Source organism: Rhinopithecus roxellana, chromosome 14, assembly GCF_007565055.1.
Source record: "Rhinopithecus roxellana isolate Shanxi Qingling chromosome 14, ASM756505v1, whole genome shotgun sequence".
In the NCBI taxonomy this organism is placed as follows: domain Eukaryota; kingdom Metazoa; phylum Chordata; class Mammalia; order Primates; family Cercopithecidae; genus Rhinopithecus; species Rhinopithecus roxellana.
This window is the reverse complement of record NC_044562.1, coordinates 31377350-31403303: the sequence shown is the minus strand read 5'-3', so window position 1 is coordinate 31403303 and position 25954 is coordinate 31377350. Positions and strand designations below refer to the sequence as shown.

Genomic DNA, 25954 nt, shown 5'->3' with positions numbered 1-25954 from the left:
GAACGGAGTTGGATCTCTGGGACAAGCGGGAGTGATAAGCTGGACAGTTAGGCAAGCCTCGGGGAATGACAGCTCCGCGGGGGACGCACTGGTAGGCTGTAGACGTAAGGCGGTCTGTGAGAAAATAGAGTGGGGTGGCGGCATCACACATACGCAAGCGCAGTCTCCGTTTCCTCCGGCGCGCCTGCGCTCGCGTTCACGAGCGGTTGAAGCGGAAATGGCGCCGCGGGGCCGCGCGTCCAGGCGGCGAGCGGAAGTGGGTGTGAGAGCGGAAGTGGCCGGCCAGAGCCGGGGGCTGGGCGGGGACTGGGCTTGTCGGTGAAGCGGCAGTGGCGGCGGCGGCGGCGGCTCGGCAGGCGGGTTCAGGCTTTGGGGGCCAGGTCGGTTGGGTGGGTGGGTGTCTCCACAGTCTGCGTGCGTGGGCCAGCGCGTGCGTCTTACCCTTCCCTCCATCCCGGCCCCTCTCCCCTTCTCCCCTAACCTCCTACCCCACCCAGGTCCCCTCAGGGGGCAGCAGGGCCGCTTCCTCCGTCCTTCCCTCCCTTACCCACCCTCACCGGCCCTTGTTTCTCCTTCCCCTGCTCGGGGCAGCCGCCGCCATGATCCTGCTGGAGGTGAACAACCGCATCATCGAGGAGACGCTCGCGCTCAAGTTCGAGAACGCGGCCGCCGGGTGAGCGCGCGCCCGGGGCCGGGGGTGGCGGGGGAGGCAGAGTTGACCCCGGCTAATCCCCAGTGTCGTCCAGTCCCCCAGACCTGGAGGAGAGAAATGGGGTGCGTGGCAGGGTGTAGGGGCTGCCCCAGCGGGGTAGACGTGGGAGGCGATTGGGCGCGGCCGGGCGAGGGGCAGAGATGCGTGGGGAGAGGCTCAGAGGAGGGATGCGGAAGCAGCGAGTGGTGACGGCTGTGCGTGCCTAAGGGCAGGAGACCTGTGGGACGTGGGGGACGCTGGGGCCGGAACTCGCGCTGGAGGAGCCCCCTGCCCGCTGGGGCGAGAAGGCGACCCCTTCACTGCGTGAAATTCCCTGGCATTGTTCTGAACCCAGAGAGAGCTTGTTTGGAATTGGGTTGGAAGGAGTTTTCAGGAATTCCCAGGACTGGAGGAGGAAAGGAGATGCAGGCCCACATCGCCACCAGTATTCTCGTTCCCCACTGCCGTCTCCTCTAAAAGGGGCAGAAGAGATGACTGAAAGCCGACCCAGTCTTAGAGCCGGAAAAACGCGATCTCTGGTTTCCCTTCCCCGAACCCTTCTGTGAGAGATACTGGGCCATTTTGTTACATATTTTTCAAGCAAAGCTAATTGTCCCTTGCTGCACACCCCTTCCTTATCTCTCCTTTGAGGTTCTAATGCTCTCTCCTCGCCCTCTAACCTTTATCTGGTTATCTTGTAAATTCTTACATCAAGACCCTTGGTCTGTGATTTCTTCTGTGGTAGCCTTGGCCCAGTTACACACTTCAAAGCCTCCAGAATCTATAAAGTTCTTAGATAACCTCTCTTTACAGTTGGACTTTTTAAAAGATTGGCTTAGGGCATATTTCCAAGGCAGCCTTCTCTGCCAAACACAAGAATCAGTAGAAGACAACCTCCTCCAAAGCTGCTTTGCTTTTCTAATATAATATTTAAAACATGAGCTAAGGGTTTTGGGTTCTAATTTTTGCTGGCCTGTAGCCAATCCCTTTGCCTCATTTCCCTATCTGTGAGCATGGGGCTTCACATCTGGGTTTCACAGTTGAGGAAATAAGAGCAGACTGTTTCTGGTGAACTGGGAGCTAGTAATAGGAAAGTACTTGGAGATCCACAGATGGGAGAAGATGGGTAGGGGGGAGTTTTTAAGTGGTCATAATGTACTTGTGGCTTGGAGGCATTAAAAAGTATTAACTACCATTTAAATTGAATATGTAGTATGTCCTGTCTCCTTTATAAGGCAACAGATTTTATCTGTAAAACAAAGCACTACTTTCCTTGAAGTAATATGTGTAGTGAGCAGTACTGTTTCCTGCCAGGGGCTGCAGTTGCTTATATTTTAGGCTGACTTGCTTCTTTCTTGTCTTAGCCTCTCTTACCAGTTTCTTTGCATTTTAAATATTCAGATGAATCAGCCCAGAGTCTTATTTTGGGTGATTGCTGTATACTTTTTTCTAAGCAGTGTAGCACATAGGAGGAAGTTGAATTAACTTCTGCATTTTCATAACTGATCTTAATGCATTCTCAGGTCCAGACTAGCAAAGAATGAGACCTGGGCGGTTATAAGCTGATCTACAAGATAAATGGCTGTGTATTTGCAAGAAGAGGCATGTCTTTTAACATAGGAGTACATTCTCGTCTATTTGTGTATTAATGACTTGTGATTCCAAAATATGGCCCATTATATGGAACTTCAGTTCTTTTTCTTTTAAAAAATTATTCTTAAAAAAAGAAGCTAACCATTTCGGAGGGATTAAATAGGCCCTCAAGTCTGGAAGACAAACGTTAGAACTTCTAGGACATTTTTTTTTTCCCCCAGACAGACTCACTGGCTGGAATGCAGTGGCGCGATCTCTGCTCACTGCAACCTCGCCCTCCCAGGCTCAAGTGATTCTTATGTCTCAGCCTCCCAAGTAGCTGGGATTACAAGCACGTGCCACCACAGCCTGCTAATTTTTGTATTTTTAGTAGAAATGGGGTTTCATCATGTTAGCCAGGCTGGTCTCAAACTCCTGGCCTCAGGTGGCCCGCCCACCTCCGCCTCCCGAAGTGCTGGCATTACAGCACCGCGCCTGTGCTCAGGACATTTTTTACAAAGATTTGCATTGTAGGGAACTTGTATGGGGGTGCACTGCTGTGTGTGCTTGTGCACATGTGCGGGTGTGTGTGTATAAATTCAGGCTTTCATTCTGGCCCAGCTCCCTCTTTGAGATTTGGTTTTCAATAAGGCGGCTGAGAACATTCTGCTGAGAATTTGAAACTTTGAAAGTCTTTTAAAAGACCACAATATCCTGCCTAGTAGGCAGGACTCTCCTGGGATTACAGATATATCACCCAGCAGAAGCCCGAATGAAGCAAGTGGAAATTACCAGGCATCCCAGTAAGGTAAAGCAAGGTGCAGGCTTATTCCAGAACTTCCAGCAAAGTTTGCCCAGTGTGATTATCATAAACATGTATGAGATTCTACCAGTGCTCAGCCCAGGCAGCAACAGAAAAAAAGGGACCTTTCTGAGAGCCTATTAGCCAAGTTAGGGAGGTGCTAAAGGGTGAAAGGTGTTGGGGTGGAGATCAGAGAAAGACATTAAAGAATGGGAGTAATTTGGAGGATAAACCCCGGAGATTTGAAAGACTTTGCTGGTGTGAGAACCTGCTAGGAGAGGTCAGCTCCACCCTACTTTTTCCACTTCTCAGAATAAACCAGTTGGGGAAATTACAGTTCAGAGCAGCCTTTTCCAGAGTGCGTCTTCCATCTCTGTGATGTCCAATAAGATAGCCATACAAGTGGCCAGCGAAATTTAAATAAAAATTAAGATGAAGTAAAATTGAGTTCCTCAGTCACACTAGCCACATTTTTAGTGTTCATTTGCCACATGTGGCTAGTAGCTGTTGTATTTAGCACAGACATGGAACATTTCCATTATTGCAGAAAGTTCTATTAGCACTGTTCCAGCTTCTGAAAATGAAAGCTTGAGATGGTCTTAAAAATAGTTCTGTGGCATATACTTCAGAATATAGTTGCATTAATTTTTCTTTTGAAGTTTTTTGTTTTGTTTTGTTTTAATGATTCCTCTCAGATCATCCTGCTGGATCGTCTCACCAGTGGCCTCCTACTAAAAGTATCACCTTTCTTCTGGGTAAAGCAGTGCTATCATCTAAACTGTTTTAAGAGTACATTTGGTCATGATAACCTTTTAATTTGGAGGCAGTTCAGCAAAGCCTAAGGATCATTCCAAACAGATTGCTTTTTAATTTTTTCCTACCACACTTCTGGAAAGTGGCTTTATTGAAACAACCCGTATGTTGTCACAAAATAATAATTATTGGTAAATTGTCTTCCCAGCAGCCTGCAAACTAAGAGAATGTGACTGACTTAAAAGCTATGCCCAACACTGCAAATAACCTCATGCACAGGTCTTAACAGCATTGCCTTTTCATTTGGGAATTCTTACCCAGACCCTCAAAGCAAAAGTAATCAGGCAAATTAATTTAATTCTTTCATTAGTGTACATACCAAGAACCGTTTCATACTGAGAAGCTAAGCCTGTCAACTTATCTGGAGTCTGGAATCCAAAATTGAGGAAATTCTATCAGATGCAAATTGCTATTGGATATAAGTGTGTGCTGGCTCCTTGCCACAGCCAGTACATATTGTGGGGAGCTGTGGTTCCGTGAGGGGAAGTGAAACTCAGTAAGCAAGCAGTGCCAGTTGGGGTGGGTGAGGATGGTGGGAAGAGAAATTTGAAAAAGGAATAAATTAAATCTTGCTGATACTCTGTTCTCATTCCCAAATATATTGCATATGTCCTCAGAGAGACAGGCTGGTTTGGAGTGATTTGGAATTAGGACATTGTTTAAGCATTTAGAAGAAATGGAATGTTGTGTCCAACTCGATAAGAAGACCTGGTTGGTCTTTCTACAGGTCACTGTAGTTAATTACACACTGCCGCCTGTCCTGTGGCCTACTTGGGACCACTTTGGTCATGAAGTCCCAGAGCTGTGCTGGACCAAACTGATAACTCCTTAAGGGCTGGGTGTATCGCTTTAATCGTCTTTGGTTCCCCAGCATCCTCATTATATATATAGTCAGCTCAGTAAATTGGTTTGTTGAAGAAATGAATGAAGCCAGATAGAATGATTTCTTGTTTCTTTAGGAGCTGGCATTTTTCTGACATTGAGTAAATCAGCTTTTAGGTCTCTTTGTTCTCCATATTTTGAGATATGGCTTAGCAGAGAATAGGACCTCCTCTTACCTAATATGATCTATTTTTGTAGGCTTTGCTCAAAAAGAATGATGGGAGCCTTATAGAAGATTTAAAGTAGAATGCTCAGAAACCTTTATAGCGAGCAGAATTCAATAATTCCTCTAATTCAGGACATAAGAAGGGATAAGTAGGAGAGAGACATAAATGCCCAGATGGGAAATTGGAGCCAGGCACCCTAGCTCACACCTGTAATCCCAGCACTTTGGGAGGCCAAGGAGGGCGGATCACTTGAAGTCAGGAGTTTGAGACCAGCCCGGCCAACGTGGCGAAACCCCACCTCTACTAAAAATACAAAAATTAGCCAGGTGTAGTGGCACATGCCTGTAATCCAAGCTACTTGGGAAGCTGAGGCTGGAGAATCAGTTGAACCCAGGAGGCGGAGGTTGCAGTGAGCCAAGATGGCACCACTGCACTCCAGCCTGGGTGACAGAGCAAGACCCCATCTCAAAAAGAAAAAAAATGGGGAACTGTATCCTAGGGTGCATTCAGGAGTAAAAAGCCCAAAGTTGTTAATGAGAAAAGAAGATGAGATAATGCAGTTGCCAGGAGCCCTTTCTGGATTAATTATTGACATTCTAGAAACTTCCTTAGAGAAAAGATAGAAGAAAATTTTTTCCAAAGGATTTTGAGAATAGCTCTTAAAACCTATCTGAATGAATTGATTATGTTTTAGTGTCTTGGGTTGTCCAGTCAGTAACTGAGGACGTATCCAGCCAGCTTGTTCTAGGATTCCAGACATTACAGCAGTCTGACACTTATAGCAGTTCTATTTCTCCTTGTACTGCTAACCAATTCCTGATTCAGGGAATTACTGCAATCCTAAAACCTCTCCCTACCACAGCTTCAGAGTCTGATCTCTGACTCCACCTAGGAGAAGAACTAATTTATTGATTACCTTCTGTGAACGAGGCACTGTGCTATCTCCCTTAACATGGCTTCATTTCATTTCAAAGTGCCCCTGTGTGACACATAGTGGATCTCATTTACAATTGAGAAAACTAGGGCTCTTAAGGATAGGGGGTGGGGGTAGACATTGAGTAAGTAACTACTACATATTAAGTAAGCACCATGCAGGCATCCTTCACTGTGATTCTTGACCTTGTTTATCATATGGCACACACAGAACATGATTGTATTTGTATGGCACGTTTGGGTAAATGGTCTAGCCTCTCAGAGATCCTGCCACCTGCTGCCTGCCCTAAGGGATATAGGCATCATTATCTCAGCATATCGGTAACTTACGAGACACTGTTTGAGAAACTTTGCTGTACAGTAGTCCACCCTTATCTGTGGTTTTGCTTTCTGCAGTTTCAGTTACCTTCAGTGAACCATGGTCTGAAAATATTAAATGGAAAAATCCCAGAAATAAACAATCCATAAATTTTAAATTGTGCACCATTCTGAGTAGCATAATGAAATCTTGCACTGTCCCACCGGGGACGTGAATCATCTTTTTTTCTAGCATATCTACAGTGTGTACACTACCCTCTATTAGTCACTTAATAGCTGTCTAGGTTATCAGAATGACTGTCACAGCATTGTAGTGCTTGTGTTCAAGTTACCCTTATTTTACTTAATAATGGCTCCAAAGTACAGGAGTAATGATGCTGGCAATTTGAATATGCCAAAGAGAACCCATAAAGTGATTTCTTTAAGTAAAAAAAGTGACCTTGGTGTTTCTTTGCTAGAGTTCAGTGCTATCCACAGTTTTATTTATCCACTGGGTGTCTTGGAACATATTCCCCACAGATAAGGGGAGACTGCTGTACTACTGTACATATATCGTCTCAGCCTTCACACCAACCTGGGGGGTAGGTGTTTTGTCCCCATTTTGTAGAAGAGGAACCTGAGGCCCGGTGACATTTGAGGAGCATTGCCTATGGTCACATAGCCAATAATTTCTGAATTCTAAATAACTTGCTTTTTCTCACCCCCAGTATCTGAAATTTTAGCAGCTGGTAGAACAGTAAATAATGTAACTATTAATTTGGGGCCCCTGTTTAGTGGAACACTTTCCCAGGGCCGGTCTCACTCCTGCTCCTTTGTAATTTTAAACCGTGGAAGTAAAATAACAAGCGCAAGGTCTTGGAATTGAGAAGCCATCTTGTGATGGTATACTTCACACTCAGCGAACTCCTCGTTAAGGCACTGAGTTCTCGGACCTCTAATTCCCAGAAGACTTCTCATGAAGTCTCCTTTGGCCTAATGCTCTCCTCAGCAGCCTTTCTCTCTCTTCTAGCCATAAATAGTAAACTAAAATATTAATGGCAGTGATTTGACAAGTATTGCTAAGTCAGACAGCAAACCACTTAAGATCGATCATAGCAACTTTTCCCCCAGGGATCTGTGCTCAGGGTACTTTATGCCTAGAGAAATTTGAAATTACGGACTCAAAGTATTTATGACTTGGAACCCAAAGGTTATTTATTTATAGTTTATTTTTCTCAGGTCTTTTGATAAAGTAGGAGAGTGAGGAACTCAGCCCATCTTTGGCTGAATTAAAACCTAAAGGTTAAAAAAAACCTACTAAGTGATGGAATAATGGGCTTTTGTAAACTCCCTGACTCTTCAGCACAGCCAGCCTTCCCCAGGAAAGTATGCTTCCTCCCATTGGTCGTCCTTTTAATACTTGATTCAGTTGGGCCATGATTAACATTTCCATATTTTTGTTCTTTGCTCTTGTTTTCTAAAGGTGAGGAATGGTATTGGACTCATTGCCTTTGTTTTCTGGCTACAGTTTCAAAATGAAGGCTCAGAAGCAATTTAAATTTTCATATAGTTTTTCCTTCTGTTCTGAACTCACTGCTTATCCATAAACCCACTTGATTCTTCAATTCTTAGAGATACCCAACATGCTTTTCCTAAGTCACATATAGAGGGCTTTGAAGAGGCTGGGTGAAGCTTTGTATGATTCATATAGGTTGATTTTCAGCAGGGCTAGCATGCTTCATAGAAGCCAGTTTCCTTGAAAGGTATTGTCTGTCTTCTATATCAACTTTTTAACACTCATAAACCATGTTATATATTCCATTATTTCCAGCAGCCCTGCAGATCAACTTAGTCTTGGTTTCTTTCACAGGTGATGGAGCAGAGATCACGGAAAAGATACGTACTTGATTAAGAGGTCTTGAGCAAGTTAGACAAAAATAAATGTGAAAATGTGTCCATCTTGTTTGCTAGCCCCTAAAACAAAGTGGAATCATTGAGTTACAGGTAGCTAGCTGATAAGGCAATAGTCTTCATTTGCTTCCTACTTTGGACTTTAGGTCTGTTCTTGTGTTATATGTAGTAGTTTCATGAGGTAGATAGGATCATTTGTATTCCCCCATTTTATAGATGATAGGGCAGAATGCAAAGGTATAAGGGTATTTGTCCCAAAACATGAGTGTGATGAGAAAGCCGAAGTTGTAAAGCAGATGTCCTGACTATTCTCCTTAGTGACTTCATAGTGCTATTTTGTGTTACACTGTCTATTTTAAGTTCAGAGCTGGAATTTAAAAGGCAAGACAAAACTAGGGTAGAACTAAAGAGGGTTTCGTGAAGGTGAGTGGTAAGCACTTTGGTGATGTAAAGGAAGAAAGAAAGATGAGTAGATACGCTTACAGGCGGATTTTGAAGTGGAATAGAACTTGCCGTTTTGTTTATGGCCCGAAATCATCCTTCACTTTAAGCATATTAAAACCATTCTACATTACACTTAGCCATTTTCCTGCTGAACTTATTACTCCTAATACCACTGTCCTGTGGGGAAGGCATTGACCAAAAGATGGCATTTTGTGGTGCACATATACAAACAGGTATATAGCGTGCTCTTAGGAAATTCAGAATTGAAAGTGAACACCAACCAAGGCAGGAGATTCAACAGCAGGTGAGAAACAAAAGCTATAGCTGACCTTCCTTTTTTGTCTTCTACTTAAAGCAAGTCCAAAAGTTCAGGTCCATGAGAAAATGAATTGTGTACTTTGATTGGCAGTAACCTAAAACTTATACAGAATGGTCTGATCTTAAATGAAGCTCAGGTGCCTTTCCAGTCCCCTTGAAGGTAAGCAGCAATACAGTCATCTTAACTGGGGGCCTTTTTTTGTTGTTTACAGAAACAAACCGGAAGCAGTAGAAGTAACATTTGCAGGTAAGCATCTTTATCTCAGCCCTCTGAAGAGAAGGTACAATATGAAAAATAGGAAATAGGCTGGTTGCAGTGGCTCATGCCTGTAATCCCAGCACTTTGGGAGGCCAAGGCAGGTGGATCACCTGAGGTCAAGAGTTCAAGAACAGCCTGGCAAACATGGTGAAACCCCCTCTACTAAAAATGAAAAAATTAGCTGGGCATGGTGGTGGGCCCCTGTAATCCCAGCTGCTCGGAAGGTTGAGGCAGGATAATCACTTGAACCTGGGAGGCAGGGGTTGCAGTGAGCTGAGATCGCACCACTGCACTCCAGCCTGGGCGATAGAGTGAGACTCTGTCAAAAAAAAAAAAAAAAAAAGACAAGAAAAGAAAATTGTACCTAAAATAAGCCGTGACATGGATTGGGCGCATTGTGGCTCATGCGTGTAATCCCAGCACTTTGGGAGGCCGAGGCAGGCGGATCATGAGGTCAGGAGATCGAGACCATCCTGGCTAACACGATGAAACCCTGTCTCTGCTAAAAACAGAAAAAAAAAATTAGCTGGGCATGGTGGCGGGTGCCTGTAGTCCCAGCTACTCGGAGGCTAAGGCAGGAGAATGGTATGAACCCAGGAGGCGAAGCTTGCTGTGAGCAGACATCGCACCACTGCACTCTACCCTGGGCGACAGAGCGAGACTCCATCTCAAGAAAAAAAGCTTTGACATTTTGGATACTGTCCCTCATCAGGACTTTTTGAGCTCTTTATAATAGATGACCGTTTCATGTATTTAATCCATTGATGACTAACAATATAAAGTTACCTGCTGATAAGTTAGAAGTTTGGATTTGTTAGAAGTTTGGATTTAATTTTGTGGTACAAACTAAGGTTTTTTTAATTTATTTTTTAATTTGGAAATATTACATTATCCAAGTAGCCGTCAGTCTTAGTCTGCCTAGCACTAGAGTGATAGGGAAACGTGAACAGCTAGAGATGTGTTCATCAAGTCAGAGAGAGATGTTGCTGCTTTCTGTTCCCTATAAAGGGTTAGGTGTTGGTACTATTTACTTGTTAGGTGAATGAACTCAGAGGAATATAACCACCCGTTCTAAAATGAGAGTCCTTGACAAGATGATCTTGGAAGACTTTTGCAGCTCTGAAGTGCTGTTACTTGGAGGCCAGGCACCATCCCTTTACCCTCCTAACTAGCATTGCCAGATACCCTTTCGTGATTCTTACGATAGCTCTCTAAAGTGATGGCACTCAGCACCTAATTCTAGTTGCAGGAACCTATTCCTAGTTTCAGGAATTACATAGGCTGAGTCACTCCTGTGTACTGCAGAAAGATAAAACCGAAAAAGAGGGGAGTCCTATAGATTAGAAGCAGCTCAAAAGATAACCAAATACAATGTGTGGATATTGCTTGCATTTGAATTCAAATAAGACAACAATGCTTAAACTTTTTTGAGACAATAGAGAATATTTAAATACTTGACTGAATATTTGTTTTGGTTTTGGTTTTGTTTTTTTGAGAATGAGTCTCACTCTGTCACCCAGGCTGAAGTGCAGTGGCGCTCATAATCTGCTCACTGCAGCCTCCACCTCCGAAGTTCAATTGATTCTCCTGCCTCTGCCTCTCAAGTGGCTGGGACTACAGATTCCTACCACCACAACCGGCTAATTTTTTTTTTTTTTTTCCACACTGCATCTTGCTCTGTCCCCCAGACTTGAGTGCAATGGCATAATCTCAGCTCACTACAACCTCTACCCCCGGGTTCAAGTGATTCTGCTGTCTCAGCCTCCCAAGTAGCTGGGATTACAGGCGTGTGCCACTACACCAAGCTAATTTTTTGTATTTTTAGTAGAGACAGTTCCACCATGTTGGCCAGGATGGTTTTGAACTCCTGACCTCAAGTGTTCCACCCACCTCAGCCTCCCAAAGTGCTGGGTTAACAGGCTTGAGCCACCGTGCCTGGCCTTGACTGAATATTTGATATTAAGAAATTGTTTTTAAAAATTTAGGCATGACACTCGTATCATGGTTATGTTTTTTAACAAATAGTCTTCTGCATCTTCCAAAGATACATTCTGAAGTATTTATAGATGAAATTATGTGTCGTGTCTGGGATTTGCTTCAAAATAAATCAATGGGAAGGAGGATGTCTAAATGAAACAGTAATTGCCCATGTGTTAATAATTGTTGAGGCTGGGCGAGGTGGTTCACGCCTGTAATCCCACCACTTTGGGAGGCTGAGGTGGGCGGATCATGAGGTCAGGAGTTCGAGACCAGCCTGGCCAACATAGTGAAACCCTGTCTGTACTAAAAATACAAAAATTAGCCGGGTGTGGTAGCACATGTCTGTAGTCCCAGCTACTCGGGAGGCTGAGGCAGGAGAATCTCTTGAACCCGGGAGGCGGAGGTTGCAGTGAGCTGAGATCATGCCATTGCACTCCAGCCTGGGTGACAGAGTAAGACTCTGTCTCAAAAAAAAAAAGTTGGAGCCTCATAGTGGAGATGGGAGTTCATTATACTGTTCGTTCTGGTTGTATACATGTAAAATCCAATTATTTCAGCATCAAGCTGTGATTAAAGAAAGAATAGCTTTGTAATTTTAAGAAAGGTCAAAGAGATGAGTACTCAGCAATTCTGTCCCAGTGTTTCTGCTGATTTGTCACATGAATTTAAAATAAATTCCGTTTTACTTACATGCCTCCTTGTAAGGGGTCTTCCTTGTGGCCTACAGCAAGGTAGGCGCTTGGAGAGATTATTTCCCATTTCCAAATTGTTATACGATCTTATTTGCTTTCCTCACAGATTTCGATGGGGTCCTCTATCATATTTCAAATCCTAATGGAGACAAAACAAAAGTGATGGTCAGTATTTCTTTGAAATTCTACAAGGAACTTCAGGCACATGGTGCTGATGAGGTAAGGTCCACATCATTTTCTGTAGGACTTTTGTTTCCTCACCTTTTATTGGCAGTTTGCCATTCATGGAAGATCCATGGCACTAAATCACCCCCGCATGACTACTTGCTCACCTAACTAGGGGCTCTTGACTTGATTACTGTAACGAATTAAGTGTGTGTCTAGAAAAGGTTTTGACTCTTGCTTGCTTGCTTTAAAACAATGGAAACGAACACAGCTTTAGTTCTCCAAAAACATAGCAAAGAATACTTGATCAGGACAAAAATAGCTGTTGCAAGAATTAGGTTCTGTTCTATTTTTGTAATATTAGCAAGGCAGATAGATAACTTCTAGCTTGTTTAAATTTTATTGTCTCAGGTTCTTATTCTGGAAGCTTAGGCACAAATAGCTGTCTTTTGAAATTTTTAATTAAAGCTCTTTAAAGCTATCCTCTTTAAATGTCTCTTTTTTATAACTGCCATAGGGGAAATAAGAAAGGACGTCCAGACATTATGAAACTTTGGTGGCATGCCTTGTTCACTGGCTTCTTTAAATAGTTAAGTGGCAGGTTTGGTTCCTGTTGAACTGTATTTGCTCTGGGGAGAGCCATTTATGGAAGAAAGAAAATGCTATTACACCAGTTTGTGCACGTTATGGTTGGGTCTCAAAGCAGGAAATATGACTCAGTTCCTGAATCAGTTTTCAAATTTCTTAGTTTTAACAAACTAGGTTCTCCTTAATCTGTTAAATGAAGATATAATCATAGCTGTTTTCTTTCTGAAAAGTAGTAGCTTTTGAATTATTTAAAATTTATATAATAAAAGATGATTTGTAAAGGAATATGGGCAAAAGCTTGTTTAATTTTTTAGCATAAAAACTGAAATTGGTCTTACTTAATACCAAGATCCATCGGTTACTTCCCTTAGTTATTCAAATGCAATTGATTTTCTCATAAGTTCAAAGAAAGAAGAAACATTTAGAGAATTTGGAATCCAGGTTACTTTACTGGAAAAAGAAAAGCTCAGAAAGATCTAGTGCTTTTATAAAGCTTATGAAGAATTGTTTTGTAAAAGATAGTGGCTGACACCACTTTACCAGATAAAGAGTGAAAGAAAACAAATGGCTATTAAAGCAGCCCTGCCCTTTTATTTTTTTTTATTTATTTTTTTTTGAGATTGAGTCTCCCTCTGTTGCCCAGGCTGGACTGCAGTAGTGCTGTCTTGGCTCACTGCAGCCTCTGCCTCCTGGATTCAAGCATTCATCTGCCTCAGCCTCTTGAGCAGCTGGAATTACAGGCAAGCACCACTACACCTGGCTAATTTTTTGTGTTTTTCATAGAGATGGGATTTCACCACGTTGGCCAGACTGCTCTCGAACTACTGACATCAGGTGCTCTGCCTGCCTCGACCTCCCAAAGTGCTAAGATTGCAGGTGTGAGCCACTGTGCCCGGCCCTTTTTTTTTTTTTTTTTTTTGACAAGGTCTTGCTCTGTCACCTAGGCTGGAGTGCAGTGGCACAATCACAGCTACTGCACCCTCAACTTCGCAGGCTCAAACAGTCCTCTCACCTCAGCCTCCTGAGTGGCTGGGACTGCAGGCACGTGCCACCACACCTGGCTTATTTTTTGTTTTGTTTTGTTTTATAGACAGGAGGTTTCACTATGTTGCCCAGGCTAGTCTCGAACTCCTGGGCTCAAGCAATCCTTCCTGGGCCTCCCAAAGTGCTGGGATTATAGATGTGAGCCACCATGTCCAGCTGCAGCCCTGCTTTGAATTAGCTATAACTACCTGAAAAGAAGTGTCACAGTATTTGAACAGACGTTTTTTAAATTGTGTAATCATTCTCCCCTAGACAGTCTTCACTAGGTGCGAGCCTGCACAGTGGCATGCACCTGTAGTGCCAAGCTACTTGGGGGGTTCAAGTGGAGAGGGTCGCTGGAGCCCAGGAGCTCAAGTCCAGCCTGGACAACATAGTGAGATTCCATCTCAAAAAAGGGAAAAGATCTAAATGTAATAATAATAATCCTGAAAAAAAAGAGTTAAGCTAGATTTCTTATATCTCCTTTCCATTCTGTGCTTTTCTTACAATGGAGCTCCAGAACACATTGCTGTTCTTCTAGCCACCACAAGGGTCAAAGAACCAACCCCACCCACTCAAGTGGGTGGAGTAAGTAACATTCATAGTGTTGGAGCAGAGTGCACAGTAAATGGCTCCCTGGGTTGGTTAAACAGTGACCAACCCATGATAACCACAGGAAGCTTATTACTTTGTCACAGGCCATTTTTAAAGGCAGAATGCCTCTGCTGCTGAAGTGGGAAGGTAATGGTGATAAGTGATAGGTTGCCTCCACCCATCTCCTGGTGTCATCTTGGGAGAGGGGGTGCAAACTGAAAAATGAATCGTGGTTAAAAGTGCAAGTGAAGTAACAAGGAAGTGTTGGCTGGTTTTACCGAGGGGAGGGAGCAAAGCAGTTGAATGTCATATGAGTTTGGCTCTCAGTACCTCTTAGATCTCAGAATATTAACTTAGTAAGCTTGAAATTAAACGAAATCTTAGGGGCTTAGGGATTTAAACTAAATCCCTGCCACGTCTGATTTCCCCTTCCTCGAAATACCAATAGTATGTGCAACACAGAATTGTAGCTCAGAGGTAGCATGCTGTTTCAAATTCTTGGAATATGCATGTTACTTTTTTAAAAGAAGTGGTGTATCAGACACCTGAAGGTCAAGTCTCTCTGTGCCACCAACAAACTCTCGTGACCTTGAGCCCCTCCTCTCAGTTCCTCTTCTGTAAAAGAGATACCTCACGGTGGCTGTGTGTTCACCAAATAGGAACTACATGTGGCATTATTTATCTTTTGCCCTTGTATAAAAAAATGTAATCTTGCCCATTGAAAGTTTCTTCCAGCTATAGGAAAATGGTTAAATAAATATGTGGAATATTAAGAAATTATTGTTCAGCCAGGCACGGGGACTCATGCCTGTAATCTCAGCACTTTTGGAGGCCGAGGCAGGAGCATCGCTTGAGGCCAAGAGTTCAAGCCCAGCCTGGGCAACATAGTGCGACCCTGTCTTTGTATATAAATAAATAAATAGGCGGGGCACAGTGGCTCATGCCTGTAATCCCAGCACTTTGGAAGGCCAAGACAGGTGGGTTGCTTGAGGTCAGGAGTTTGAGACCAGCCTGGGCTACATGGTGAAACTCCATCTCTACTAAAAAATATAAAAATTAGCTGAGTGTGGTGGCGGATGCCTGTAATCCCAGCTACTAGGGACACTGAGGCAGAAAAAATTGCTTGAACCCAGGAGGTGGAGGTTGCAGTGAGCCGAGATTGCGCCACTGCACTTCCGCCTGGGCGACAGAGTGAGACTCGGTCTCAAAAAACCTAAATTGGCAGGGCGCGGTGGCTCAAGCCTGTAATCCCAGCACTTTGGGAGGCTGAGACGGGCGGATCATGAGGTCAGGAGATCGAGACCATCCTGGCTAACATGGTGAAACCCCATCTCTACTAAAAATACAAAAAACTAGCCGGGCGAGGTGATGGGCGCCTGTAGTCCCAGCTACTCCGGAGGCTGAGGCAGGAGAATGGTGTAAACCCCGGAGGCGGAGCTTGCAGTGAGCTGAGATCTGGCCACTGCACTCCAGCCCAGGGGACAGAGCAAGACTCCGTCTCAAAAAAAAAAAAAAACTAAACTAAATTGAAGTAAAATAAAATGTTTGTTTCTTAAGCCACCTCATTCTGGAAGCAGTTTCCACCAGGTACAGCAGTCACAGTGACAGAGAAAAAAATAGGGAGTCTCAGTCTGTTTTTTGTTGCTATAACAATACCACAGACTGAATAATTTATGAAGAAAATATGTTTATTTGACTCACATTCTGCGGACTGGGAAGTCCAAGAGCATGGCACCAGCATCTGGCAAGGGCCTTCGTGCCCTTTCCCATCATCCTATAGCAAAGGCAGAAGGGCAAGGGAGGGCCAGACTCACTTTTTTTTTTCCTTTGGAGACAGAGTCTTGCTCTGTCTCCCAGGCTGGAGCATACCCAAGCTGGAGTGCAGTGGCGCTATCTTGCCTCATTGCAAGCTCCGCCTCCTGGGTTCACGCCTCCCAGGTTCACACATTCTCCCACCTCAGCCTCCTCAATAGCTGGGACTACAGGCACCCGCCACCATGCCCGGCTCATTTTTTTTGTTTTTGTATTTTTGGTAGACACGGGGTTTCACTGTGTTAGCCAGGATGGTCTCGATCTCCTGACCTTGTGATCCGCCCACCTCAGCCTCCCAAAGTGCTGGGATTACAGGCGTGAGCCACCACACCCGGCCCAGACTCACTTTTTTAACAACCCTTCTTGTGATAACAAACCAACTTCCCCTGTAACAACATTAATCCGTTCATGAGGGCAGAGCTCTCATGGCCTAATCACCTAATTACCGTCATAGTGTCAATTAAATTTCAACATGTGGCCAGGCATGGTGGTTCACTCCTGTAATCCCAATACTTGGGGAGTCCAAGGTAGAAGGGTCACTTGAGCCCAGAAGTTCAAGGCTGCAGTGAGCTATTGTATCAATGCACTGTAGCCTGGACTGCAGAGTGAGACCCTGCTTCCAAAAAAGAATCATCATCATAAATTTTGGCCGGGCTGGGAAAAATTAGCCAGGCACGGTGGTGCACGCCTGTAGTCCCAGCTACTTGGGAGGCTGAGGCAGGAGAATCACTTGAACCCAGGAGGTGGAGATTGCAGCGAGCTGAGATTGTACCACTGCACTCCAGCCTGGACAACAGAGTAAGACTCTGTCTCAAAAAAAAAAAAAAAAAAAACATAATTTTAACATGAGTTTTCGAAAGGACGTTCAAACCATAGCAGAAGGTATAAAAGGGGTTCTTGGTTTTTTGGGGTTTTTTATTGTTGTTTTCATTTGATTCAAAAACCTGGAAAGTAGCCAGCAGTAGGTTCTGGTTTGGGGGAAAAGACATGTAAAGTGTACAGCCTTCTGGACACCAGTATTAATAACTAGCTAAGATTTCATTCACTGTCCTTTGCCTTAAAAGCTGTCTATGCACTGAGTAATTTTAAAGCATACAAGATCAGCAGACAAACAGATCAGTTCCCAAGAGTCCTGGTTTTTTCTCTTTATTCACCTGGGTTAGTGGCTCAGCCTGTGCTTAGGTTGATAACTAACAATCTGTTCCCTCACTTGACATTTGGCCTCCTTTTGCTCTCTTGAAAACCAAACATGATTAAGTACAAACAATGTAGGATCTGGAGGAGAACAGAGAACATATTAAGGGTGGAGTCAAGTCCTAAAAAAGTAAAGGATGAACTTTGATTAAAGATTCTCAGCTGGGCGCAGTGGCTCATGCCTGTAATCCCAGCACTTTGGGAGAATGAGGTGGGTGGATCATCTGAGGTCAGGAGTTCAAGACCAGCCTGACCAACATGAAGAAACCCCATCTCAACTAAAAATACAAAAAAAAAATTAGCCGGGCGTGGTGGTGCATGCCTATAATCCCAGCTACTTGGGAGGTTGAGGCAGGAGAATCACTTGAACCTGGGAGGCAGAGATTATGGTGAGCTGAGATCGCGCCATTGCACTCCAGCCTGGGCAAAAAGAGATTCTCGTCTCAGTTCTGTGACATGTTGGTGACTAAATCCACTTCCCCTGTCTCTACTTGCCCATCCACCAAATGAAAGTTAGGAAGGATGCCAACTTAGGAAGAGCTTGACAAGTACATTACTTTAAAAATAATGAAATTATCATGGCCTTTGGATTAACGTATTTGGTTTTGTTTTGTTTTTATTTTCTAGTTATTAAAGAGGGTGTACGGGAGTTTCTTGGTAAATCCAGAATCAGGTATGTAGTCGTGTGAGCAGTTATGGAATGACATGGGAAGAGAGGTGTCCTTTTTATATTACGCTTTTTTTACCCAACGGATTTCATTTAAATATTATTACAAATATTTCTTCATGAGCCCATTCCTAATTCAACTCCCTCCATAAAAATAGCTTTTAAGGGGCTTTGCTTTGTCCTGTATGGAACACAGTAGGGGTACAAAATTGATGTATGGCATTTTTAACATTTACTTGATGGGGCCACATGACTCTTACTTAATCTTGCAGCCAGAGGGCCACATTTGTTTGTTCATGGTGATTAAAATGCCTTTGAAAAGGATAAGCAAACATTGATTCCCACCCTCAGCCCTTAGTAACCTTTTTCTGCACACTACATATTTGGAGAAGGAAGAGGAATATTCACCACACTAGTTGTGATTTCAAGTAATAAAAATCAGACCCTTTCTTAATCCAGTCTTCTAATAGGTGGTCTCAGCATTCATGGCCAGAGGAATTGAAAGGTACCGTGTCATCCTTGAATAGAACAGCTATGTTATACTGCTTTAAAGGAGGTTTAAAGTGGAAAAACTGAACAGCCTTTTTACCCTGTGAATCAGTGGCATGTCTCAAATTCTGAGGCATTTAGCAGGACCCCAAAGTGAGAACCAGGTAGTAAGACCATTGGAACATAATATTTTTTATTCAACTATTACAACTCTGGTACCTTGATTAGAAAAGTCTTCTAAGAAGGAAGTTCTCTGTCACTTTTAACAGCAGTTACTTGTGCTAGCTTATTTCATCACCTCACCTATTTTTTCAGACAGTCTCATTCTGTTGCCCAGGCTGGAATGCAGTGGTACAGTTACAGCTCACTGCAGCCTCCTCCAAATCTTGTGCTCAAGCAATTCTCCTGCTTTAGCCTCTCCAATAGCTGGAAACTACAGGCACATGCCAGCATACCTAACTAATTTTTTTATTATTTTGTAGAAACAGGGTCTCACTGTCTGCTGCGCAGACTGCCAAAACAGAGTAAGGAGGTCTGAAACTCCTAGCCTCAAGCAATCCACCCACCTCAGCCTCCGCCTCCCAGAGAGTTGGGATTACAGGCATGAGCCACCATACCCAGCACCCTTTTTTTTTTTTTTAATCTCCAAATTGGCGGGATGAATGTGTCACAGAAATAAAAGCCAAGATAACACTGTAGGCTTTTGGCGGAATCAAGGTATTAAAGAAAGAAACAAACAGATCTAGAACAGAAAAACCGTGTCCAAAGTCTTGGGCATGCTTGTCACAGCCAACATCCTGACATGGAAAGTTTGTTTCTGTCCCTGGGCCGCCTCCTACCTCCCACTAAATCATAGACATTGCCAGATTGCAGACCCTGTCTTCATACAAGTGTAAAATGTAAAAGTGTGTGAAAGTAGTGTCTCAACCAAGTACAGTGGCTCACACCTGTAATGCCAGCACTTCCGGAGGCCAAGGTGGGTGAATTGCTTGAGCCCAGGCATTCAGGACCAGCCTGGGCAACAAAATGAGACCCCTATCTCTACAAAAAATACAGAAATTAGTCAGGCATGGTGGCAGCCACCTGTAATCCCAGGTACTCGGGTGGCTGAGGCACGAGAATCGCTTGAACCAAGGAGGCAGAGGTTGCCATGAGTCGAGATTGCGCCACTGCCCTCCAGCCTAGGCAACAGAGCAAGATTCAGTCTCAAAAAAAAAAAAAAAAAAGTAGAGTCCCCCCTCCTCTTTTTTAATGGGTTATCTAGGCACGTTTGGAAAACTCAGCAAGTCATACTAGACTTTCACTTCTCTTCATCCTCAGTATATTCTGTTCATCATGTTAGAAGCCTTATTAAAGACAGACTTTACCTTAGCTATAGTTTTATTTGCTTTTATTTGGCTTCCTAAAACTAGCAAACCTCAGTTCTAAGTATTTTCTTTTTTAATCTAACCTTGTTATCTGTGTGCTTATCTGCTTTTCAAGTACCCAAAATGGAATGATGATTGATAATTATTTAATACTGGAGTGCCAGAAATGTGCTAAGTATTATCTATTGCAAAGATTTAGCCCATCCTCCCAAAGACCCCATGTTCAACAAAAAATACAGAGCTCAGCCGGGCACCGTGGCTCACGCCTGTAATCCCAGCACTACCAGAGGCTGGGGCGGGCAGATCACCTGCTTTCGGGAGTTTGAGACCAGCCTGACCAACATGGAGAAACCCCATCTCTACTAAAAATACAAAATTAGCCAGGCGTGGTGGCGCGTGCCTGTAATCCCAGCTACTCAGGAGGCTGAGGCAGGAGAATTGCTTGAACCTGGGAGGTGGATGTTGTGGTGAGCAGAGATCAGGCCATTGCACTCCAGCCTGGGCAACAAGAGCAAAACTCCGTCTCAAAAAAAAAAAAAAAAAGATCTCAAGAATGCTTTTGGGAAAAAATGAAATAGTAATGAGGTTTCAGATACTTAGAAGTATGAAATCTGTACAGTTCTGGTGAAGTTATTCCCGTCAGTTGCCTAGAATATAAAATGATCCTCAGTGATATATACAAATATTCTTGCAAAAACATCTCTAAACCTTTTTGACACTTATTAATCATTTGATTCCATAATCAAGTGTTCCAGCCCGGCTTCTGGGAATTCATAGTGGACATGCTGTAAAGAGGCAGGTCACCCAACGGTTTCAGTCCATATTCTGCACCCAAATTGATGACCTGTCATGTTCCACACACTTTAAGTATTGTACATTCTTTTAATGCTCACAACAGTCTCCCCTATCTCCACACCCCCTCCCTCCCCACCTCCTTTTTTTTGTTGTTGTTGTTGTTTGTTTGTTTGTTTTGTTTCTTTTTGTTTTTTGAGACAGAATTTCACTATCTCCCAGGCTGGAGTGCAGTGGCATGATCTCAGCTCATTACAACCTCCACCTCCAGGGTTCAAGCAGTTCTCCTGCCTCAGCCTCCAGAGTACCTGGGACCACAGGCATGCACCACTGCACCCAGCTAATAAAGACAAAGTTTTGCCGTATTGGTCAGGCTGGTCTCGAACTCCTGACCTCAGGTGATCCACCCACCTTGGCCTCCTAGAGTGCTGGGAATACAGGTGTGAGCCACTGTGCCCAGGCCACCCTACCGCCCCCTTTTTTTTTTTAACCGATGAGGGAATTAACAGGTTAGGCAATTTTTTTTTTTTTTTTTTCTGGAGACGGAGTCTCACTCTGTTGTGCAGTGGCGCGATCTCAGCTCACTGCAACCTCCACTTTGTGGGTTCAAGCGATTCTCCTGCCTCAGCCTCCCAAGTAGCTAGGATTACAGGTGCCCACTACCACACCTGGCTAGTTTTTTATTTTTAGTAGAGACAGTGTTTCGCCATGTTGGCCAGGATGGTCTCAAACTCCTGACCTCGGGTGATCTGCCCACCTCAGCCTCCCAAAGTGCTGGGATTACAGGCATGAGCCACCACACCCAGAAGTTGTTTTTTTTTGTTGGTTTTTTTTTTTTGGTTTTTTGTTTTTTTGTTTTTTTTGAGACGGAGTCTCGCTCTGTCACCCGGGCTGGAGTGCTGTGGCCGGATCTCAGCTCACTGCAAGCTCCGCCTCCCGGGTTCACGCCATTCTCCTGCCTCAGCCTCCCGGGTAGCTGGGACTACAGGCGCTGCTACCTCGCCCGGCTAGTTTTTTGTAGTTTTTAGTAGAGATGGGGTTTCACCATGTTAGCCAGGATGGTCTCGATCTCCTGACCTTGTGATCCGCCCGTCTCGGCCTCCCAAAGTGCTGGGATTACAGGCTTGAGCCACCGCGCCCGGCCCCAGAAGTTTTTTTAAGGTTACAAAATGACAAGGCCAGGATTTGGACCCAGTTCTGTTCAACTCAAAATAGAGTGCCCTACACTTTTGTGTCGTGCTGCATTTGGCAATTCACGTCATTTCTTTGAATCTCCTTTTCCCTCTGTAAAACAGTAACCTTATCTAGCCTGCAGACTTCAAAGCATGGTTATGGAGATCAAATGAAGTAAAATGTTATAAAAAATACTGAAAATTTTACAATGTATACCAATAAAAGCTATTGGAGAGGCGTGTACATGAACAGATAGTTGGTTTTTCTACCCTGCCTCAAAGAGTTTGCAGTGGCATGTAGAAGGGTCTGTCTTATTATCACAAAGCTACCCATCTGCTGGCCATATTGATACTTGGCACATTAAACTATCAGAGAAAGTTATGTGGCTCCTTTACAACTGTGTCTGGAAGAGTACATTTCCAATCAGAGTTCCCAGGTTCTGACTTTCTCCCATTACATACTTGCAATTAGTCATCTTTGATACTGATTCAAATTTTTGATTAACATTCATTATATATATTTACAAGAATCTTATAAAAAGATTTTATTTCACCTCATTTTTCCCTGTGAGGTAGATGAAAATAGACTATATTCTACAGAGGTTAAAAGTACAGATAATGAGACAAAGTAAAATGTCAATAGAACCTGAAAAAAAATTTTTTTAATTGCCTCTAGTCTCTGTTTACTTGATAAGAGATAGTATGCTGCTTTTTTTTTTTTTTTTAATGTAGCTGCTGGGTTGTTTTTTGTTTTTTTTTTCCTCCCTCCAGGATACAATGTCTCTTTGCTATACGACCTTGAAAATCTTCCAGCATCCAAGGATTCCATTGTGCATCAAGCTGGCATGTTGAAGCGAAATTGTTTCGCCTCTGTCTTTGAAAAATACTTCCAATTCCAAGAAGAGGGCAAGGAAGGAGAGAACAGGGCAGTTATCCATTATAGGGATGATGAGACCATGTGAGTATAGAATTTAGTCCTGAAGCCTGGATATGACTGTCACACCACCATGGCACTTACTGAAAGAAATATGGCTTGGTCAGACCTTAAGCTGTATTGCATGAAAATGTTTTTCTCATAAAATTTCTTAAGCCAGGAAGTAGATGATAGGGCAAAAATCAGCCACTCCTCCTACTCTCCAGATACTGAGAGCTGATAGAAGGTGGAAAGAGAATCCAATGCTTTCTTTTAAGGCACCACTGTTCTGAGTCATGTTTAAGAGTATAACCTGGATAATCAGCAGGCAAGGTGACCATCGGTTCCATGTTATATTTACAAGTCAATAAAATCTACTTCTGATAATTTCCATCTGCTGCCTCTCTTGGGGCATTCATTTTGTGCACTAACTTTGTTGACCATAAATATCATTTCATTTGGCACACCTTTGTATTATGATTTAAGAGATTTGTGACTTTAGCCTTCTGATGCACTTGTAGATCAAGTTATTGACAAAAACCCCATTCTGATTCTGTACTTACCCTCATGGGTTTTGTTCCCCTCAGGTATGTTGAGTCTAAAAAGGACAGAGTCACAGTAGTCTTCAGCACAGTGTTTAAGGATGACGACGATGTGGTCATTGGAAAGGTGTTCATGCAGGTATGGAGCAGACATCTTGGGGGAAAACCATGCATAGCGACTTACACCTTTGCACCCAAACATACCATGAGCATAGGAAAGAGATCTAGCAGCTCTATTGATGTTAGAATTATTTTTTTTTTTCCTGAGTTTCGCTCTTGTTGCCCAGGCTGGAGTGCAATGGCGCGATCTCGGCTCACTGCAACCTCCACCTCCCGAGTTCAAGCAATTCTCCTGCCTCATCCTCCCGAGTAGCTGGGATTATAGGCATGTGCCACCATGCCTGGCTAATTTTGTATTTTTAGTAGAGACGGGGTTTCTCCATGTTGGTCAGGCTGGTCTCCAACTGCCGACCTCAGGTGATGCCCGTCTTGGCCTCCCAAAGTGCTGGGATTACAGGCGTGAGCCACCACACCCAGCCTTGACGTTAGAATTTGTTGAAGATTTAATAGACAACTCCCACAAAACTCAATGAATATTTTTTGTTGCTGTTGTTGTTTTGAGATGGAGTCTTGCTCTGTTGCCAGGCTGGAGTGCAGTGGCATGATTTCAGCTCACTGCAACCTCCACTTCCTGGGTTCAAGCGATTCTCCTGCTTCAGCCTCCCAATTAGCTGGGATTACAGGCGCCCACCACCACACCCGGCTAATTTTTATACTTTTAGTAGAGATGGGGTTTCACCACGTTGGTCAGGATGGTGTCAATTTCCTGACCTCGTGATCTGCCCACCTCAGCCTCCCAAAGTGCTGGGATTACAGGCATGAGCCCCTGCGCCCAGCCTAATCTTTTTTTTCTCAGTGGTTCTAGTTTTGCAGGACAGAACTAAAGGGTGAGTTGAGAATTAAACATACTATGAATGAATATTATGTATCCTTCCTACTGTGGGTTCTTTGACCTAAAACTTTGTCAGGTTTCCTAACCCTAACCTCTTGTGTTTCGTCAGATTTCTAGTAAGTTCTGCTTTTGGTTTGGTCCTAAGGTCTTTTCAGAATGGGCTCTATAGCCAATTCTTTGGTAGTAGATAACGCACGAACAGGTAGAGTTGTTGAACTGATAGACTGAGCCTGAGTTTGGATGATGGGTCACCATATAGTACTTCCCTCACAGGAAGCTCATCTTAAGAAGAGTCATAAGAGGCCAGGTGCGGTGGCTCACGCCTGTAATCCCAGCATTGTGGGAGGCCGAGGTGGGCAGATCACGAGGTCAAGAGATCGAGATCATCCTGGCCAACATGGTGAAACCCCATCTCTACTAAAAAAGTACAAAAAATTAGCCAGGCATGGTGGCAGGCACCTGTAATCCCAGCTACTTGGAAGGCTGAGGCAGGAGAATCACTGGAACCCAGGAAGCAGAGGTTGCAGTGAGGCAAGATCGTGCCATTGCACTCCAGCCTGGGCAAAAAAAGTGAAACTCCATCTCCAAAAAAAAAAAAAATAGTCATGAGAGTTAGCAGGGCATTTTGTAATTGGATTTTTGGTGTAGTTGTATTCAGGTCTTTGTGTACCAATCTCTGCTGGCCAGGTAGTTGCTGGCTCTAGGATGGACATGAGAGTTCATTGGTCAGGTGACATTCAGGCTGGTTTCTTCTGAGATGGCTCAGCATTCAAAATCGAGTACAATGGTAACATTTTTTGAAAACGTTACTACCTTCATTCTGTTCCTTGGCAGGGTGGTAAAGATTTTTAAATTCTGAAGCAGAATCTGTTTTGCCAAATAGAAAGACAACTGTTCTTAAACAGTAAAGATACCTTGCATAGCCTTCTAAGTGGCTAGGGAAATCTTCAAAAGTGGTATTCTCAATTGCTCCATCCCTAGCAGCTTTTGTGTTTTGGCTAATTAATCAGAAACTCTAGTTTGGGAGTCCTTATACAGAAAAACTGGAATATTGACACTTCAGCATTTGCTAGTGCTGAACTTGATGAAAGAATATAAAAATATGCATATATCTCTTGGGTCCTAAAATAAGCCTCTAGATAGGCATTTCATGTGTTTTTATGCGAAATTGACAGGGGAATTAAATGCAGTACCTCAGAAATTGGGCTAAATCCAGAGTCACAAACTAACTTTTAAAGCTCTGAAGTATATATTTAGATTTGGCTGGTTTTTTACCAATCTTATTCCATTTTATTCCAGGAAACAACTTATTTCTATACTTTAAACAGATCTTATCTTGGAGAGTGTACTGGAGATTTGTTCCTAAGGAGAATTTGGGTATTCTTTTTTGGGATATGAATTTAAATGCCTCCTTCAGGGTACCTGTGGTAGGTCACTTACCTAAAAGTGAAGACAAAGCCTCTCTTGCATTTTGGCACTAACAGGATCTCTAGATAATAACTGGCCTTGTGCAATGCTAGACTCAGGAAGTCATCTGCCCTGCCACCCTTTCCAAATTCAGAGGCTGAGGTAATTTGTTGGAAATGACCATCGAAAACTGGACTTTTGCTGGATTTTTCCAAAAAATAAATAGAACTTTTTCCTAGGCCTGGAATTGTAAATTTCTAGAAAAAAGAATGAGGATCACCTGGCACAGAAAGTTGTACCCTGGGAACACTGTTTGAAGTTCCTCATGGTCAGTAGTCTACTTGTTGCCGGCCTTTGTGGCCTTTCCCTTCCAGCATGCACATCCAGCCTGATCAGAAGTCAAGTCTTCCTTTTGTCATTTGGCAAGCAGATTCTAAGGGATGCTTTTTCCCTCTCAGAAAAAGACAGGAAGTTTATTCCTCCACTCTCATGGATGTCTTACTGTTAGTGGTATGG

At 43.5% G+C, this 25954-nt stretch overlaps 1 protein-coding gene across 1 annotated transcript in view; it reads left to right on the top strand.

The window, feature by feature from the left end:
• Positions 1–244: 244 nt before the first annotated feature.
• The window catches only part of ARPC2 (actin related protein 2/3 complex subunit 2), a 37479-nt gene continuing 11769 nt past the window's right edge, over positions 245–25954 (top strand). The window contains exons 1-7 of the mRNA XM_010360213.2: positions 245–380; positions 592–673; positions 9043–9077; positions 11868–11980; positions 17765–17810; positions 22396–22582; positions 23125–23218. Coding sequence (XP_010358515.1) covers positions 600–673; positions 9043–9077; positions 11868–11980; positions 17765–17810; positions 22396–22582; positions 23125–23218 — 549 coding nt within the window. The 5' untranslated portion in view covers positions 245–380; positions 592–599. The remainder of the gene's footprint in view (positions 381–591; positions 674–9042; positions 9078–11867; positions 11981–17764; positions 17811–22395; positions 22583–23124; positions 23219–25954) is intronic.